Source organism: Culex quinquefasciatus, chromosome 3 (genome assembly GCF_015732765.1).
Source record: "Culex quinquefasciatus strain JHB chromosome 3, VPISU_Cqui_1.0_pri_paternal, whole genome shotgun sequence".
Classification (NCBI taxonomy): Eukaryota; Metazoa; Arthropoda; class Insecta; order Diptera; family Culicidae; genus Culex; species Culex quinquefasciatus.
In genome coordinates this window covers 9,959,541-9,975,656 of record NC_051863.1, presented here as the reverse complement: position 1 = coordinate 9,975,656, position 16,116 = coordinate 9,959,541, and the positions used below count along the sequence as shown (strand labels likewise).

The following is a 16,116-nucleotide window of genomic DNA, read 5'->3' as shown; positions in this document are numbered from 1 at the left end:
CCCATAACAAATTCCTTTGAAGGGGAACCGTTTTATTTATTTTTAGCAAAACATTTTTTTTTACCTCAGATTTTTTTAAACAGTTTTTACCCTCTACTGCACAAATTTTTTTTTTCGAAAATTTTTATTTTTCCCGTGTTCAAGAGGTCATTTTGATCAACTTTTGTTGTACGAAAAACGTCACTTCTCTTGTTTTAGGTTTTTCTTGTTTCATTTTTAGTATTTTAATTTTCATTTATCTTGTTTAGTTTATTTTTGTTTTTGGTAGTATTTGGCCTATTCTAACACCTCCTTTCATACATTTTGCCTATCTAATTTTTTCATGTTTTACAGTCTTTTTTTCAATTTTTTACTTGTTTTTCACATTTTCTACTATAGAATGGCACCATTATCATTTATATTGTAAACAAATACGTAGAAGCATAGTCTGGGACACTACAAAAATTACTGCATACTTATTTTTACTTAAAATATAGGAAATGTTAGTAAAAAACACAGCCAAAGTTGACCCCAAAAAAAATACATTTTTAAAACACTGGCAAAGTCACATAAAACAAGTAAAACTTCCAAACCTAAAATTTTCTAAAATTTTAAGTGTTCTTTTTTCCAATGTATTTTAAAGATCAAAAATTGGTTGGTAGAGTGGTAGAGGGTTAAGGGAAGGACAAAAAATACTTAAATTAAAATATACATTCTCTTTTTCCCATCTAATCTAATCAAACACAAGAGCAGCCAGTCCCAAGGAAGCATCCTGGAAAAAAAACATGCGTTTAATGATTGCGGTACATCCGAGTAAACCAGAAAATGTACAGCAAAAGGAAAAGCGGCCAGGCCTACCGCGTTGCATTCACCGCGCAGAGACAAATTGTGTGAACGGACCACATTTCACAGAATCAACCGGGGAGGAAGGATGCGTGGACATACCGTACCAAACGCTCCGAATGCGTTAGGTGTGGTCTGATAGTGGTTCGAAATTTTTTAGAAACTTTCGGATAATCGAACTTTGGAAAATCGAAACTTAGAATTTTATTACCTTAATTCCATCGTGACCCTGGTGATATCCTCCTCCCTGATGATTCCGGTGTTGATAGCTGCTGTCATCGTACGGCTTTCTTTGCGAGTATCCTCCTCCGGTGGCACCAGCACCAGCGTGACCGTGGTTCATTTGCTGCGATCCCCATGAGTTGTTGTAATCATTTCCTTTTTGAGGGGAGAGAGAATGCAAACTTCCGATTAGAACCCAAGATATTGTACTCTTCTACGTATCTACCGGGTAAGAAAGCAATGTTTTGAATGTTTCAAGTGTCGTAACAAAAGCGAAAGGACGTGGGTGATGTGGGTTTTGTTGTTGTTGTTGGTGGAGGAAGAAAAAAAAAAACAAAAGAACTGTCAGACTTGGTGGAGGAGAAACAAAAGAGGCTCGTGGACACGTCCGGCCAACGGGGTTTTACCGTGAGCGTTGCTACTGCCATAATGGTGTTGTTGTTGGTGGTGGTGGTGGTGGGGAGTTTGATGGGTGTTGGATATTGGTTGCGGTACAGAAGAGGAAAGATGGTGGTGAAGCTGCTGCTGCTGCTGCTGCTGTTGCTGCAGATGATGCTGGACAGCTGCGGCGCTACGAGTGCTATTGCTATTGGTGCTGCTGTTGGCTTTGTTGCTACTATTGTTGTTGTTGTTGTTGTTGTACCCACCACCTATTATAGCGATACTGTCGGTTCCATTGGACCAGGCCGGAGCGTCTCCTACGCCGCTGAACGGAGGATACTGGAACGAAGCACTGCCACTGCTGCTGTTGTTCGTCGTTGTCGTCTGCTGCGAGCCATAACCATAACCTGAACACACAGTTCAACAAGGGATTCGTAGAGCGAGAACAAGAAGAACACCAAGGAAGAAAGAGAAAGAAATGGACAAACACTGTTGAAATGACCGTCTTCCAGAATACACCCCCAATCAAAAAAAAAAAAAAAGAGCTCGACAAAGTGAAGCAGGTCAAAAAAAGTGCAACATACATCTACGACACACAAATCAAACGCGAAAAAAAAGCAAGAAAATTAAACCGGACATCCGGTTCCCCCGAAATGGGGTTACAGAGCGTTAGAATGTGCAATCTATATATCAGCAGTAGCAGTAGTGCTGGATGGGAGAAACATGATAGCTTGTCACTTGACGAAGCAGAGCAACGAAAAAAAATAATATGGGAATTGTGCTGGTTTCTTTCGATTTGCTTTTCCTTTTTATATTCTTATTCGTGCAGAAATCAACTGCGAATCGCCCCTCGGGCGCAAGGAGGAAAGGATTATTATGGTTGGCTCTGGGAAGGAAAGAGGGTGACATTTGAGCAATGAGCGGAAATCCATCGGAAAAAAATAACGCATGTACGCTAGACACTAGGGTGACAATAAAAAAAATCGACATCAGAGATACCCTCTGACTTGATTCCTAATGTAAAAATAAGTATCGGTGCCAATTTTGAGCCATATCGGTTAAGGCTAAGGGGTCGCTTTTCATCGTTGAAGTTTATATGGGGAAAATCACGAAAATGTATGGGGAAAAACATTGCTTCAGGATTTTTGCAGCAGGTGGCGCAGGTCTCGCCCAAAATTGTCCAAGTGTGAGATTCTTGTAGGAAATATAACTCCCTACAACTTTGTCGAAGGGTGCAAAACGATCCGAGTTGATCCTGATTTTTGGTGATTTTTCTAGAAAAAAAATATTTTCTTATATACTTCCTATATACCCCTTGTATACTTTCAAGTATATAAACCAATTTCTTTTCATCGCATTGCTAATAACTCATCAGGATCAACTCGGATCGTATTGCACCCTTCTACCAAGTTGTAGGTAATTAAATTTCCTACAAGAATCTCACACTTGGAAAATTTTGGACGAGACCTGCGCCACCTGCTGCAAAAATCCTGAAGCGATGTTTTTCCCCATACATTTTTGCGATTTTCCCCATATAAACTTCAACGATGAAAAGCGACCCCTTAGCCTTAACCGATTTGGCTCAAAATTGGCACAGTTACTTGTTTTTGCCTAAAGAATCAATCCAGGGGGTATCTCTTGCGATTTTCCGAAATTTTCAATTTTTCTTGTCACCCTACTGGACATTTACTTGGGACACATTTCAAACCTCGAAACACACAAAATATCGAGAATTGTTTGAGAATTGCTAACTTTTTATTTTTTGTTGATTGCACTTCTATTTCCATTGGAAATTGCGTGCTCTGGTACGTTGTTTATTCAAGGTAAAAATATAAAACGAGTTTTTATCGAATCGTCAAAAACCGAACACGTCGAAATCAGAAAAGTTGAGTGTGTTGCAGCAGATAAATATGACGGTAGAAAGCAATTTGTCGAGTTCGAAAATGGATTAATAAAAATCAAGAAAAAAAAACGTTTCCCCTTAATCTCAAAAACTGTAATGCAAAATATGATTGTTTTTTTTTTTTTTTTTTTTTATTTCAGCATTAAAAACTCCAAAACTTAATTTTATTTAATATTTAGGGAATTGAAGCATTGATACAGTCTAGACTCGAATATCCGAAGTCTCGATTACCTGAAGTTTCGATTATCCGATGATCCGAATGTGACTTTGGATAATCGAATCATGAACAAAATAAAATAAAATGTAGGGGTCATCCCAAAACCACGTGGACACTTTTTGGGAAATTGTACAAAGGTCCATAAAACAAAAAATCAATGATTCAAAGATTGTTAATTTCTGTAATTTTTAACGTCAAAACATTTTAATTTTTCTATTTTTTAGAACTTTTGAAATTCGAAAATACTGCTTATTAAAAATTCAGAAAATCTTACATTATTAAAATTCTACTATTTTTAAATTTTAAAAATCTAAAAAATAAATCCTATTAGCATAGCATAGCATTGGTGTCTACCCGTAGCTGCTACTTCGTTATTGACCAGGACCCCCAAACATTGCTCCGTGGACCACAGATGAAAAGTAGGAACCAATCATCACCCCTTCGCAATTTTCAAAGGTCCCTATCGTGCTGATCAATACCGACGCCGGCCACGACCAGTGGTAAGACACGGGGAAGTGGATGGGAATGTTAGCCGATACTTGAGTGATGGGACCGCCAAATCGACTGCGTCTCCGACAGAGTATCACATGAGTTTTGAGGGGTTAGTAAGATGGGTATGAGGTCAGGATTCACTGTGGTAGGTGATGCGACCATGAGCAATTTGTTTATCGGTTGAAATTTTAAAAATCTTAGGCAGCCGGCTGCGGAAAGATACCTATCTAGGGATTTAAATATAGTATTAATTCGACCGCGATTCTCCAGAAATTCTCCGTCGGCGTGCCTTCCGATCAACGGTGATGTAGGAAGGGCTTCATTCATTAAAATTATTTTATATCATAAGCCTTAAAACATATCCGTCGACGTGCCTTCCGATCCTCGATGATATGGAAAGGACTTAATCCAGCAATACGACTTGCTTGTCTCAAAAAACAAAAATCGGATCGTTTCTATCGAAAACTATATAAAGAGAACAAAATAAAATTCATCGGCCAACGAACGCGTGAACAAAAATTAATGAAAAAGAAGAAGAAGAAATCCAATCACCCCATGCACTCGAACAGCGACACAAAAGAGACGGAAAATAACACGAAAAAACAGGACTGCGCGTCCACACAGGCACCGCAATACTGATGCCATTATTTAATTATAATGACCAATCACCCCATGTACACAAATAGCGACACAAAAGAGACGGAAAATAACACGAAAAAACAGGACTGCGCGTCCACACAGGCACCGCACTACTGATGCCATTATTTAATTATAATGACCAATCACCCCATGTACACAAATAGCGACACAAAAGAGACGGAAAATAAAACGAAAAAAAACAGGATTGCGCGTCCACACAGGCACCGCACTACTGATGCCATTATTTAATTATACTGACCAATCACCCCATACACTCGAACAGCGACATAAAAGAGACGGAAAATAACACGAAAAAACAGGACTGCGCGTCCACACAGGCACCGCACTACTGATGCCATTATTTAATTATAATGACCAATCACCCCATGTACACAAATAGCGACACAAAAGAGACGGAAAATAAAACGAAAAAAAACAGGATTGCGCGTCCACACAGGCACCGCACTCAAATCTAAAAAATAAATCCTATTTTTTTTAAACTAGGATTTTTAAGGTACAATATTCCAATTTTTTTACATTCTTGAATTCTGAAAAACAAACAAAAATAGAGATGCTTTCAAAATTCAAAAAACTCCAAAATTGTCGGCGATTGTCCACGCTCTAAACAAAAATGTTTTTTTTTTTTTTTTGTATGGACAATAGGGTGTAATATCAAAATCGATTTTCCAGCACAGCACTTTTCCAGTTCCTTTTGGGGTCCTAAACAACTCCCCAAAGTTTGGGCATGATTGGTTTAGTCCTCACTTTGCGCAAAGCGATTCAATTTTCCATATAAATTTGTATGGGAAAAACCATTTTTTTGAATTTTGATATTTATAAAATCCACGTTTCAAGCTGTACTAAATCCGGATTCATATTCGGATGCTCTGAAAGGTGCTCTACAACTTTCCCGAAAAGAGTATGGTGCTAGCATGTCCCTGAAAGAAGATACAGCGTCCTCAAAACTCGTCTAAAACGTGATTTTCGAGCAAAAAACACGTTTTAGACGAGTTTTGAACACGCTGTATCTTTTTTTAGGAGCAAGTTAGCACCATACTCTCTTCGGGAAAGTTGTAGAGCACCTTCCAGAGCATCCGAATATGAATCCGGTTTTAGTACAGCGTGAAACGTGGATTTTATAAATATCGAAATCCAAAAAAATGGTTTTTCCCAAACAAATTTATATGGAAAATTGAATCGCTTTGCGCAAAGTGAGGACTAAACCAATCGTTCCCAAACTTTGGGGAGTTGTTTAGGACCCCAAAAGGAACTGAAAAATTGCTGTGCTCGTTAAATTTGGACAACTTTATTTTTTTCCATACAACCATATTACACCCTAATGGACAATTGTCCACGAAGGAGAAGGGAACGATTTCCAAAAAAGTGTCCACGTGGTTTATGGATGGTCCCATGCATCCAAAATTTAAAAATAAAACATCTAAATTTCGAAATTCAAAATAAATTATAATTCTAAAATTCTTAACATTTATTTTTTTTTATTCCAAAATTCAAATATTTCAAAAGCTTCAAATTCTAAGGTTTTAAGCTGGGTGCTGAATAGTGGTTCGCAAAACGGCCTCAATTTTGAACTGTCAAAGTGGAACCAATTTACTGTTCGCCAAAAGTAGAGAGTATTGTTATCGATCATTAAAAAAATGTTTGTTTTTTCAAGAATGATTTTTTTTGGCTTTTTAAAACCTGAAGTTTAAGTCAAGAAATGTTTAAAAAGTTTTTATAATTATGAATTGAAGTTGTTTATGGAGTCGATGCGGCTGTATCCATCCAGAACCTGTTTTAATTTTGATTTGTTCAGTTTCGCTAGAATTAGCGATGTTTTTTCGATGGACCAGGAAGAGCTGTTGGACTCCAAAATCAGCATGGGAATTTTTCTGCAAAATCGCAGAATCACACTTTCGCCGCAGTTCTTCGTCATTCGTGAAAAAGAAAAACCTCTTCTAATCGATCCAAACTTGAAAACACACACAAATTTCCAGCAAAAAATATCAAAAACTAGCCAGAATGAAGCACAAACAACTGATTATAAAACAGCTCATTTATCAGTAAGAAAAAAGTCATGCTTGTGCTTGAACAGCTTCCTAATTTGTAGATGTAAACAAAGTGGGATCATTCGAAAATCACGTTACGCATTCGCTCTATTCATCACCCAGGTTTTAAGAGTCTAAAATTCAAAAAATCAGAAATTCAACCTTTCTTGAAGTCCAAAACTTGTTTTTCTAATTCTAAAATATTCAACCATTCAAATATTCTGAAACTTAAATTCTAAAATAAAAAGGTATAACATTTGAAATGTCTAAAAATTCTACGACTTTAAGGGTCTAAAATAAAAAAAAATTGAAATTCAGAAACTCTAAAATTAAAAATTGATCAAATTCTACAATTTTTAAATTCTAAAATTCTTAATTTTGTGCATCCTAAAATATATATTTTTTTTAATTATATGCTTTTAAATTAAAAATAAATAAAACATCTAAATTACGACATTTCAAGTCCAGCATTTTAAAATTCTATAATTTTGAAAATATAAAATTCTATGATGAAAAAAATCATAATTTTTAGATTTTCAATAATTTATATTTAAAAGTTCTATGCTTCCAAAATAGACCGGGGCCGTGGTGTAGAGGTAAGCGCGATTGCCTCTCACCCAGTCGGCCTGGGTTCGATCCCAGAAGGTCCCGGTGGCAAATTTTGAGACGAGATTTGTCTGATCACGCCTTCCGTCGGGGTCGTCTCCCTGGGTCCTGTCTCGGTGGAGTCGCTGGTAGGCAGTTGGACTAACAATCCAAAGGTCGTCAGTTCGAATCCCGGGGTGGATGGAAGCTTAGGTGTAAAAAGAGATTTGCAATTGCCTCAACAATCAAGCCTTCGGACACCTAGTTTTGAGTAGGAATCTCGAAATCGAGAACGCCGAGGCAAAAAAATAAAAAAAAAAATATAAAAATTAAAATTACAAGTCTAGGTTTCAAAATTTGGATGAAAAAAGTTTTAAAAAAAAAAAAAGGCGTACAGTTGCTTTCCAACCATTAGTTTTGAAAATATCAAAGTATTGACGGATTTTTTTTTCCCCAAAAAAAATTGTTTTTTTGGGACTGTACATTGGTATTTCATGAAAATTTAAAATGTTTTCAAAGGAGTTCAAACATGCTAAATATGATTATAAACGCGGGAAAATGCATTTTAACTGGTTTTCAGTTGGTTAAACTTTTTTTTCATTACATTTTTGAAGTTTTTCGAAAAAATATTTTTTTGCTTCCTGATTTTTCAGCCCAACTTTGAAGGGTGGGGGAGGGGGCAAAATAAAATTTGAAAAATATTTGCAACGGCCTCATATGCTTTTAAATAAAAAAATAAAATAAAAAAAAACCCCTAAATTACGACATTTCAAGTCCAACATTTTAAAATTCTATAATTTTGAAAATATGTATGAAATTCTATGATAAAAAAAATCATATTTTTTAGATTTTCAATAATTTTTATTTAAAATTTCTATGCTTCCAAATAAATTTAAAAAAAAAAAACATTTAAATTCCGAAATTAAAAAAAAAAGTTTTTTTTTTCCATATTCTAAAATTCAAATATTGTAAAACTATAAAATTCTAAAAATTTGAAAGTCTAAAATTCTACGGTTATTGTTATTGTGTAAAAAAATCAAATTCAGAAACCCTAAAATTAAAAAATCATTAAGCCCAACGTTTCTAACTTCTTAAAATCTATGATTCAAAAAATCATTGATTTTGATTCCCAAATATTTTCATTTAAAAATTCTAAGCTTTCAAAATTAAAAATTAAAACATCGTAATTCCGAAATTCAAAAAAATGCTAAAAGTTTTTTTATAATTAGGAAATTGTAAACATTTTAATATTCCGAAATTCTAAATCAATGATCACTGAAATTTTAAATGTCTAAAATTCCCTAAGAACCCTAAAATTAAAAAAATCATTAAGCCCAACGTTTCTAACTTCTTAAAATCTATGATTCAAAAAATCATTGATTTTGATTCCCAAATATTTTTATTTAAAAATTCTAAGCTTTCAAAATTAAAAATTAAAACATCGTAATTCCGAAATTCAAAAAAATGCTAAAAGTTTTTTTTAATTCGGAAATTGTAAACATTTTAATATTACGAAATTCTAAAATAATGATCACTGAAATTTTAAATGTCTAAAATTCTAAGGTTTAATAGTCTAAAATTCAAAAATTCTGAAATTCTGCTATTTAAAATTCTTGAGGTCAAAAATTTTTAAATTCCTCAATTCTAAGATTCAAAAATTCTTAGATTTTTTGGTTCTCAGATCTTTTTATTTAAAAATTCTATGCTTTCAAAATAAAAAATATATAAAACATCTAAATTACGAAATTCAAAAAATTCTGGAAGTTTTTTTTATTCGTAAATTCTAAACATTAAAAATCTAAAATCTAGAGTTTAAGTCTAATTTTCAAAAATTCACAAATTCTACAAACAAATTTTTAAATTCCAAAATGTTTAAATTCTCAAATTTGTAAACTATAAAATTCTTAGATTCAAATATTCCTTTATTTTAGATTCTCAAATATTTTCATTTAAAAATTCTATGCTTCTAAAATAAATTAAAAAATCTAAATTCCGAAATAAAAAAAAGTTTTGTTTTTTATTCTAAACATTTAAGTATTCTGAACTCTAAAATTCTGAAATAACAAAAATTTAAAATTTTAAAACACTTCGAAAGTTCTTCAATTGTAAAATTAAAAGTTCTTTTACTTTAAGAACTTTTAATTATAAATTTATTTATAGGTTTAAGAGCCTAAATTTCACAAATAAAGAAATTTAGCAATAAAAAATGCTTGAGGTCAAAAATTTTTAAATTCCTAAAATTCTTAGATTTTTTGTTCCTCAGATATTTTTATTTTAAAATTTTATGCTTTCAAAATAAAAAAAAAATAAGGCATCTAAATTCCGAAATTCAAAAAATGCTAGAAGATTTTTTTATTCGGAAATTCTAAACATTTAAAATCTAAAATCTAGAGTTAAAGTCTAATTTTCAAAAATTCACAAATTCTACAAACAAATTTTTAAATTCCAAAATGAGCATGAGCATGAGCATGGTTGACTGCCAATGAGCTGCTACTCCGTTATTGACGGATCAGCTGAAGTTACACAATGAACCAACAGATGAATAGTGGGAGCTAATCATCCTCACTGTATAACCCCTGAAGATCTCTGCTTTAAGTCAATACCGGCGCCCCCCCAAGGAGATGCAGTTCAACAAAGGTAGGAATGTTAGTCCGATAGTTGAAGTTGCAGACTCATCAGACACAGAGTTTGCGCTCTATACCTGTTGACACCGCATGAGACCGTTGAATCCACAGCATCTCCTTCAAGCATCACGGGAAGTGGGGGAATTGTGTTAGTAGGGGAAGGAAAGGGAAGGTCAGGATTCATCTTGGTAGATGATATGACCAGAAAGTGAAACAATCGTTGCCTTCCGAGCTACGACGCTATGAGAAGGACTTATCAATTCCTTAATCGCGTATTTCGTTAACTTCTTACCGCCGGCGTGCCATCCGAGCAACGATGCTATCGAAAGGGCTTTCAGAACGAAATGTAATTATAATTATCGTTTTGTTCGGCGACGTGCCGTTCATACTATAATATCACGAAACTTTCAAATAGTGCTGCTCAATAAAAAAAAACTTCACGATTTTTCCCGACAAGAGCGCAAACAACCGGCTCGCAAGCAGAAATTAATCTCACAAACGACGATGCGAATCTCTATTTCAATGAATTCACGAAACTTCCACTACGTCTCGCGGGTTCTTACGCGTCGATCCACACTCCGTCCAACGTCTCTGACCACACCACGCCCCTCTCAAAAATAGAGGAATGGTCCAATTAGCACCAAACTTAGGATTTCTGTTAACTATCGATAGATGAACGTTCCCTCCAAACGGAATCGACGTAACACCTTATAATGTGGCCCTCTTAATCCTTGCGGTTTCGTCAACGGATCCACAGGCGTGTATCGTTCTTTTTGCGACAAGACTCCGCCTCCCGGGTCTCCTAAGTGTGAAGGTATGGCACGGGGAGAGGGCACCGAATGCCTATATTAACACTTAGAATTTTTGCGTCTGCCTCGGGATTCGAACCGGCGACCTCTGGATTGTGAGTCCAGTGCGCGGTCCGATTGATCCACACAGGCCGACATAGTTTGGTCCAAATCGGTTAAAGTCGAGTCCAAAAGTGTACCCAGTTGAGTTTTTTATTCTAAACATTTTTAATATTCTGAAACTATTAAGTTCTATTATAACAAATTTTCAAAGTTTAAAATTCTAAAACCCTCGAATTAAAATTTTATTAGGTCCAAAATTTTCAATTTCTTAAATTCTATGATTCAAAAATACTTATATGTTTAGATCCTTAAATATTTTTATTTAAGAATTATATGCTTTCAAAAAATAAAAATAAAAAAAAAACATTAGATGTTCACTTCCCATTCATTCCCCATTCCGAAAATAAAAAAAAAGCTTGAAGATTTTTTAATTAAGAACTTCTTAACATTTAAATGTTATGAAATTCGAAAGTAAAGATTTCCTAAAATTTTTAAAGTCTGAAATTCTGCGGTTTCAAAAATAAACAAATTTCAAATTCATATATTCTATATTTAAAAAAATATCAAAAAATTTAATGATTCCAAACTAAATTTAAAAAAAACATCTATGTAAAAAATTTAAAAATAGGATGTTTTTTATTTACTCTTAACATTTAAATATGCTGAAACTCAAAAATTCTAAAATAACAAAATCTAAAATGTTAGAAGTCTGCCGAGCTTCCGTGGCCGTGAGGTTACGGGTTTCGCCTTGTAAGAGGAAGGTGATGGGTTCGATTCCTGTATGGCTCGGCAAAGTCAGATCCCTTCAAAGAGTAAATCTGCTCACTGGGAATGACCGGTAGGGGATGGGTTTCGACTAACGGCTTGCTGGATTTCCAATCCAAAAGTCGTGAGTTCGATTCTCGTACCGGGATGATGAAAATCTACGATTTTAAATATCTAAAATTCAAAAATTCGCAAATTTCAAAATTCTTCAAGTCCAAAATTAAAATTTCTTAAAATCCAAAGTTGTATAAAATAAAATTTTAGGACTAAAAAAAATTAGGCTTCTAGATCCTTAAAAAAAAAATTAAAAAAAAATTGGCTTTCAAAATAAAAAAAAACATCCAAATTCCGAAAGTCAAAAACAATAGCAGATTTTTTTTACATGCAGATTTATAATTTCTAAATATTGTAAAATTTTAATGCAGTCAAAAGAAACCAAGCAAATCAAATTTGACTAAAATAGGGTTGCAGAACTTTAATTTGGTTCTGACAAATAACCATGCTCTTTACAAAAAAATATATGTATGGAGAAAAAAACTACGCAGGGGGAAGAAGGGTGGGCATGGGTTAAATATTTCAAATTTGAAAGTCTCGTAATATCAGCATGATCCCTTATCCGCGATTACGATTTGCGGGACTCTCTTTGAGAACTATTTCTCAATTCTGGAGCATTGGTCAGAACCATGAGTTGGGCTTTATTGTTTGCTAAACTTCATGAGACATTCTGCATAAGAAAAAAAAACTATACCCAGGGGTCCAACCTTCGTTACCTCCCACGCCCTCACATGTCACGGTCTCGAAAGCAAGTTTGTAGTCCCTCAAATCCAATCAGAGATCGAACCCTGAGTTGCAACTGAACGCCACACCCCCGCAAAACCCGTCCAACACTGCCATAAATTGCACAGCACACAGAACAAGTACCAAGTCCATCGTTGTGTTACTTGCACAACTGGCGTACTTACTTTCTTATCTAAAAATACACCGCCGCTTGGTTGAACCAAAAATAACCCGGAATTGGACCGAACTGCGAGCAGCAGCAGCAGCAGCAGCAATTACTCGGTCTGGACTAGAGCAGACTTCGATCTATATTTGTGGATCGATTCCAGCCAAGTTCTGCTGTGAATGCTGAGACAACTGCGTTCGCTCAACCGGCGGAACGTCGCGGAAAGTGGACCAACCATAAAGAAATTGAGCAAAATCACGAGCAACACCACAACCACTACGAACCCGTGTGCTGCAGAGGTATGCGTATTTGCGCCAACGAGAAGTACATTGAACTTGAAGCGAATCGCGAGATCTTGGTGCGCTCAACCGTGACCAACGGCTGGACTCCCAATTCAATCGCGCCGCGGACATCCCTCCTGACTCTCTCAAGTTCAAGGTCACGCGACTGGGAAGTTGCCGTGCTGCGCTTGCACTTTCGATGGGCCGTTGTGGCAATGGTTCTTCGGAATGTTGGGGCAGATGAAGATGCCCTTCACTTTGCAAAAAGATTCCACAGGAAGAAATATCACCCACCTGAAAACATCGACAAACAGCGAGTCGACTGTAGTCTCCAAACACCCAGAGGCCAACGACCCCGTGACTTGAGTTTGGTCATTTCATTCGTGCCAACTACAGTGTTGCGTCGACGTCGTCATCGGCGTGGCCTTAGAAACACAAACTAGACCGCAGCGCTGAACGGCGGCGTCGTACCGCGCGCCACCCACGCCCCACGGCCGAGAGTCTTCCGGTCACGTCTCGTGATTTGTTGTGAAGTCGTTGTGTGTTTGGCGTTTTTTTTTTTTGTCTAGTTGCTTTTCGTTGAACTCTTTTTTAATTGGCACGCGCGAGCGAGCTTTCTTCCTTTCGCAGTTGAGAATAAGTCGTCGTCCTTATCGATATGATGCAAGAAGGGCTATTGTTTGTGTCACTTTTGTCATTTTTATATCGAAAAAATATATGAAGCATTCGTAATATTAATATTCCTTACTCTTAGGCATTGTTTGAATTTTTTTTTTTTTATGAGAGCACAAATGTAATTATTAGGGGAAGGAACAATCGCTCGTATGGCCGTAATTTTTACAATTTTGATTATTTTTAGTATGAGAAATTGTTGCTAGCAGTGCAATTAGCTGATTCTACTACCACATAACCGCCAAAACGACATAAACGCCTCGGGCATAAGATTTAATGAAGTTTTTTTTTTCAAAAATTTTGTTTTCTTATAATATTTGGAATATACAAAATAAGGCTTAGGGTTCGCTTTAAAGCTCATTTTATCAAAATGCTATTTTTCCAATATCAATAGTGTCCCAACCAATGATTTGCAACTATTAGAAAGTATGATTTATTTTTTGGTTATTTTTGTTGAGAGCTTTCAAAAAATCTTGTTCAGGTGGGGCAAGTGCACCATATGGATTTTTAGTATGGAAAATAAATACATAAAAGTACATAAAAACTGATCAAGAATTGTTAAAAAAATGTTCATACAAAATAAAGTGATATGAAAATTTACGAGCAATTCCAGCTCAAATCAGGAATTTTTCTGGTACTTTTGCACCCGACCCTCTCCGATTTCAATGAAACTTTGTAGACATGTTATCCTAGGCCTATATAAGCCATTTTTGTGTATATGGAGCCAATTGCACTCGAAAATGACATTTGAGAAGAGCGTAAATTTTTTAGATATTTTTGTATTTTGCAAATTAAAAATTACTGTATATCGAAGCCGTTGCATCGTATCAAAAAGTGGTCAAAGACAAACTTGTAGGAAATTGGACGGACTTTCTGAAAAATTTACACTGAAACAAAAATACACGCCACTTCTATGAAATTTTTCAATTTTTATGTTTAAAAGTTAAAATTAGTGATGATGTCACGATTTTTTTCGCTCAAAATTTTTGAGGAAATAGCCTAAAATGTTACAAAAAGACTCACGAAAAATGCAGAATTACGCCCCTCCTAAAACAATACAAAAATCATTTACTACAACTGTTTTTTTTTTTTTTTTGAAAAGTGGTCTAAACCTCATTTTTTTAGAATCGATAGTGGGAATCGATTCCCCAAACAATTTTACATAAAAGTCTCTATATTGACCATTGTCCTACGTCCTATCCTTGAGAAGATACAGCGTTTTGAAAAATAAAAATGTTGAAAAAATGGGTTTTTTGTAGTTTTCAGCAATTTCTATATGACAGACTTGATTTTTCTGTCTCGTAAATATTCTTACCGGAAAGCTCGTCCCATTTCCCATAAGTTTGCCTTTTGTATTTTTGTTTCAATGTATTTTTTTCAGAAAGCCCGTCCAATTTCCTACAAGTTTGTCTTTGACCACTTTTTGATACGATGCAACGGCTTCGAGGTACAGTAATTTTTTTTTAAATTGCAAAATACAAAAATATTTAAATACCTTACGCCCTTCTCAAATGTTATTTTCGAATACTATTGGCTCCATATACACAAAAATGGCTTATATAGGCCTAGGATAACATGTCTACAAAGTTTACTATTTATCATCTAAGTCTTTTTTTTTTGTTTTCATAAAAACGATCAAATTTTTAGTAAAATATTATTATTTTATCTAAAAATGAAAAAAACGTTTCAAATTCATTCTAACCAGATGTTTCAAAGCGATAGCAGTTCAATTGTTAGCAATTTAACATGTTTCATGCATTGTTCCTCTTGCCCCACTAGTTGAGTATTCAATTCAATTTTATTTTTCGAGATAGCATGTTACAATTTTGTTTCTTTTGTGCTTGTATAGAGATTTGGATTTTCCTTACAACTATGAATGTTTCAGATACTGACTTGGTAGCATAGAAATTGTTTGTTTCAGATCTTCAAATCTAGGAAAAGGGTGGTAAAAAACCTAGCGAAATCCATAACTGTTATGTTTGCTTAATCTAATATCACAGTTGGGGGAGAAGGGGGAAGGGGATCGGGGTTTGTTGAGTTCCTTAACGTTAGTAGTCGTCGATGGCAGAAATCAGTGGGTTGTCCGACATCTGGCAGCTTGTCCGGAACTTCAGGAACATTCGGTCGATGAATTCGTCGATCGTGTCCAGTTCGGCCAGCTGGTGAAGATCATCGGTTGGATACCACGGATCGAGGTTGTAGATCATCTTGAGAAGCTTGTTCTGCATTCGTTGTAGTTTTTCCGATGGGTAGCAGCGCAGTTCTTCCAAGCTGGAAACCCGTAGGTAAGCACAGCTCGAAAAACACACTTGTAAAGCAGGAGCTTGTTATGCAGCTGAAGACGTGACCGGCGATTCACCAAAGAGTACAGCGAACGGATCAAGGATTTACACTTTTTGAGAGTCTGGTTAGTGTGCTTGTCGAAAAGAAGCATCTTGTCTAGGAGAACTCCTAGATACTTAGCTTCGTTTGACCAGTCCACCTCCAAACCACAAACTTTCACTTTGGAACTCGGAAGATATCTCGGCGACCTGCGTCTCGAGAAGAACACTGCTTGGGTCTTCGTGGGGTTGATTTTGATCCTCCACTGTCGCTGGAACTCCTGCAGATGGTTTTGGGCCGCCTGCAGCTTGGTCTTGATGACTTTCGGGTCCGAGTCAGATACAAAGTATCC

The 16,116-nt window shown here is 35.6% G+C and overlaps 1 protein-coding gene across 4 annotated transcripts in view; it reads right to left on the bottom strand.

Annotated features, from left to right (window-relative positions):
* The window catches only part of LOC6043890 (YTH domain-containing family protein 1), a 34,225-nt gene that overhangs the window by 11,165 nt on the left and 6,944 nt on the right, over window positions 1–16,116 (bottom strand). For 3 of the 4 annotated variants that reach the window (XM_038260475.1, XM_038260476.1, XM_038260474.1), the window contains exons 3-4: window positions 1,692–1,832; window positions 1,034–1,200 (exon numbers count right to left, since the gene is read on the bottom strand). In XM_038260475.1, coding sequence (XP_038116403.1) covers window positions 1,034–1,200; window positions 1,692–1,832 — 308 coding nt within the window. The remainder of the gene's footprint in view (window positions 1–1,033; window positions 1,201–1,691; window positions 1,833–16,116) is intronic. The other variant, XM_038260477.1, reaches the window with a different exon arrangement.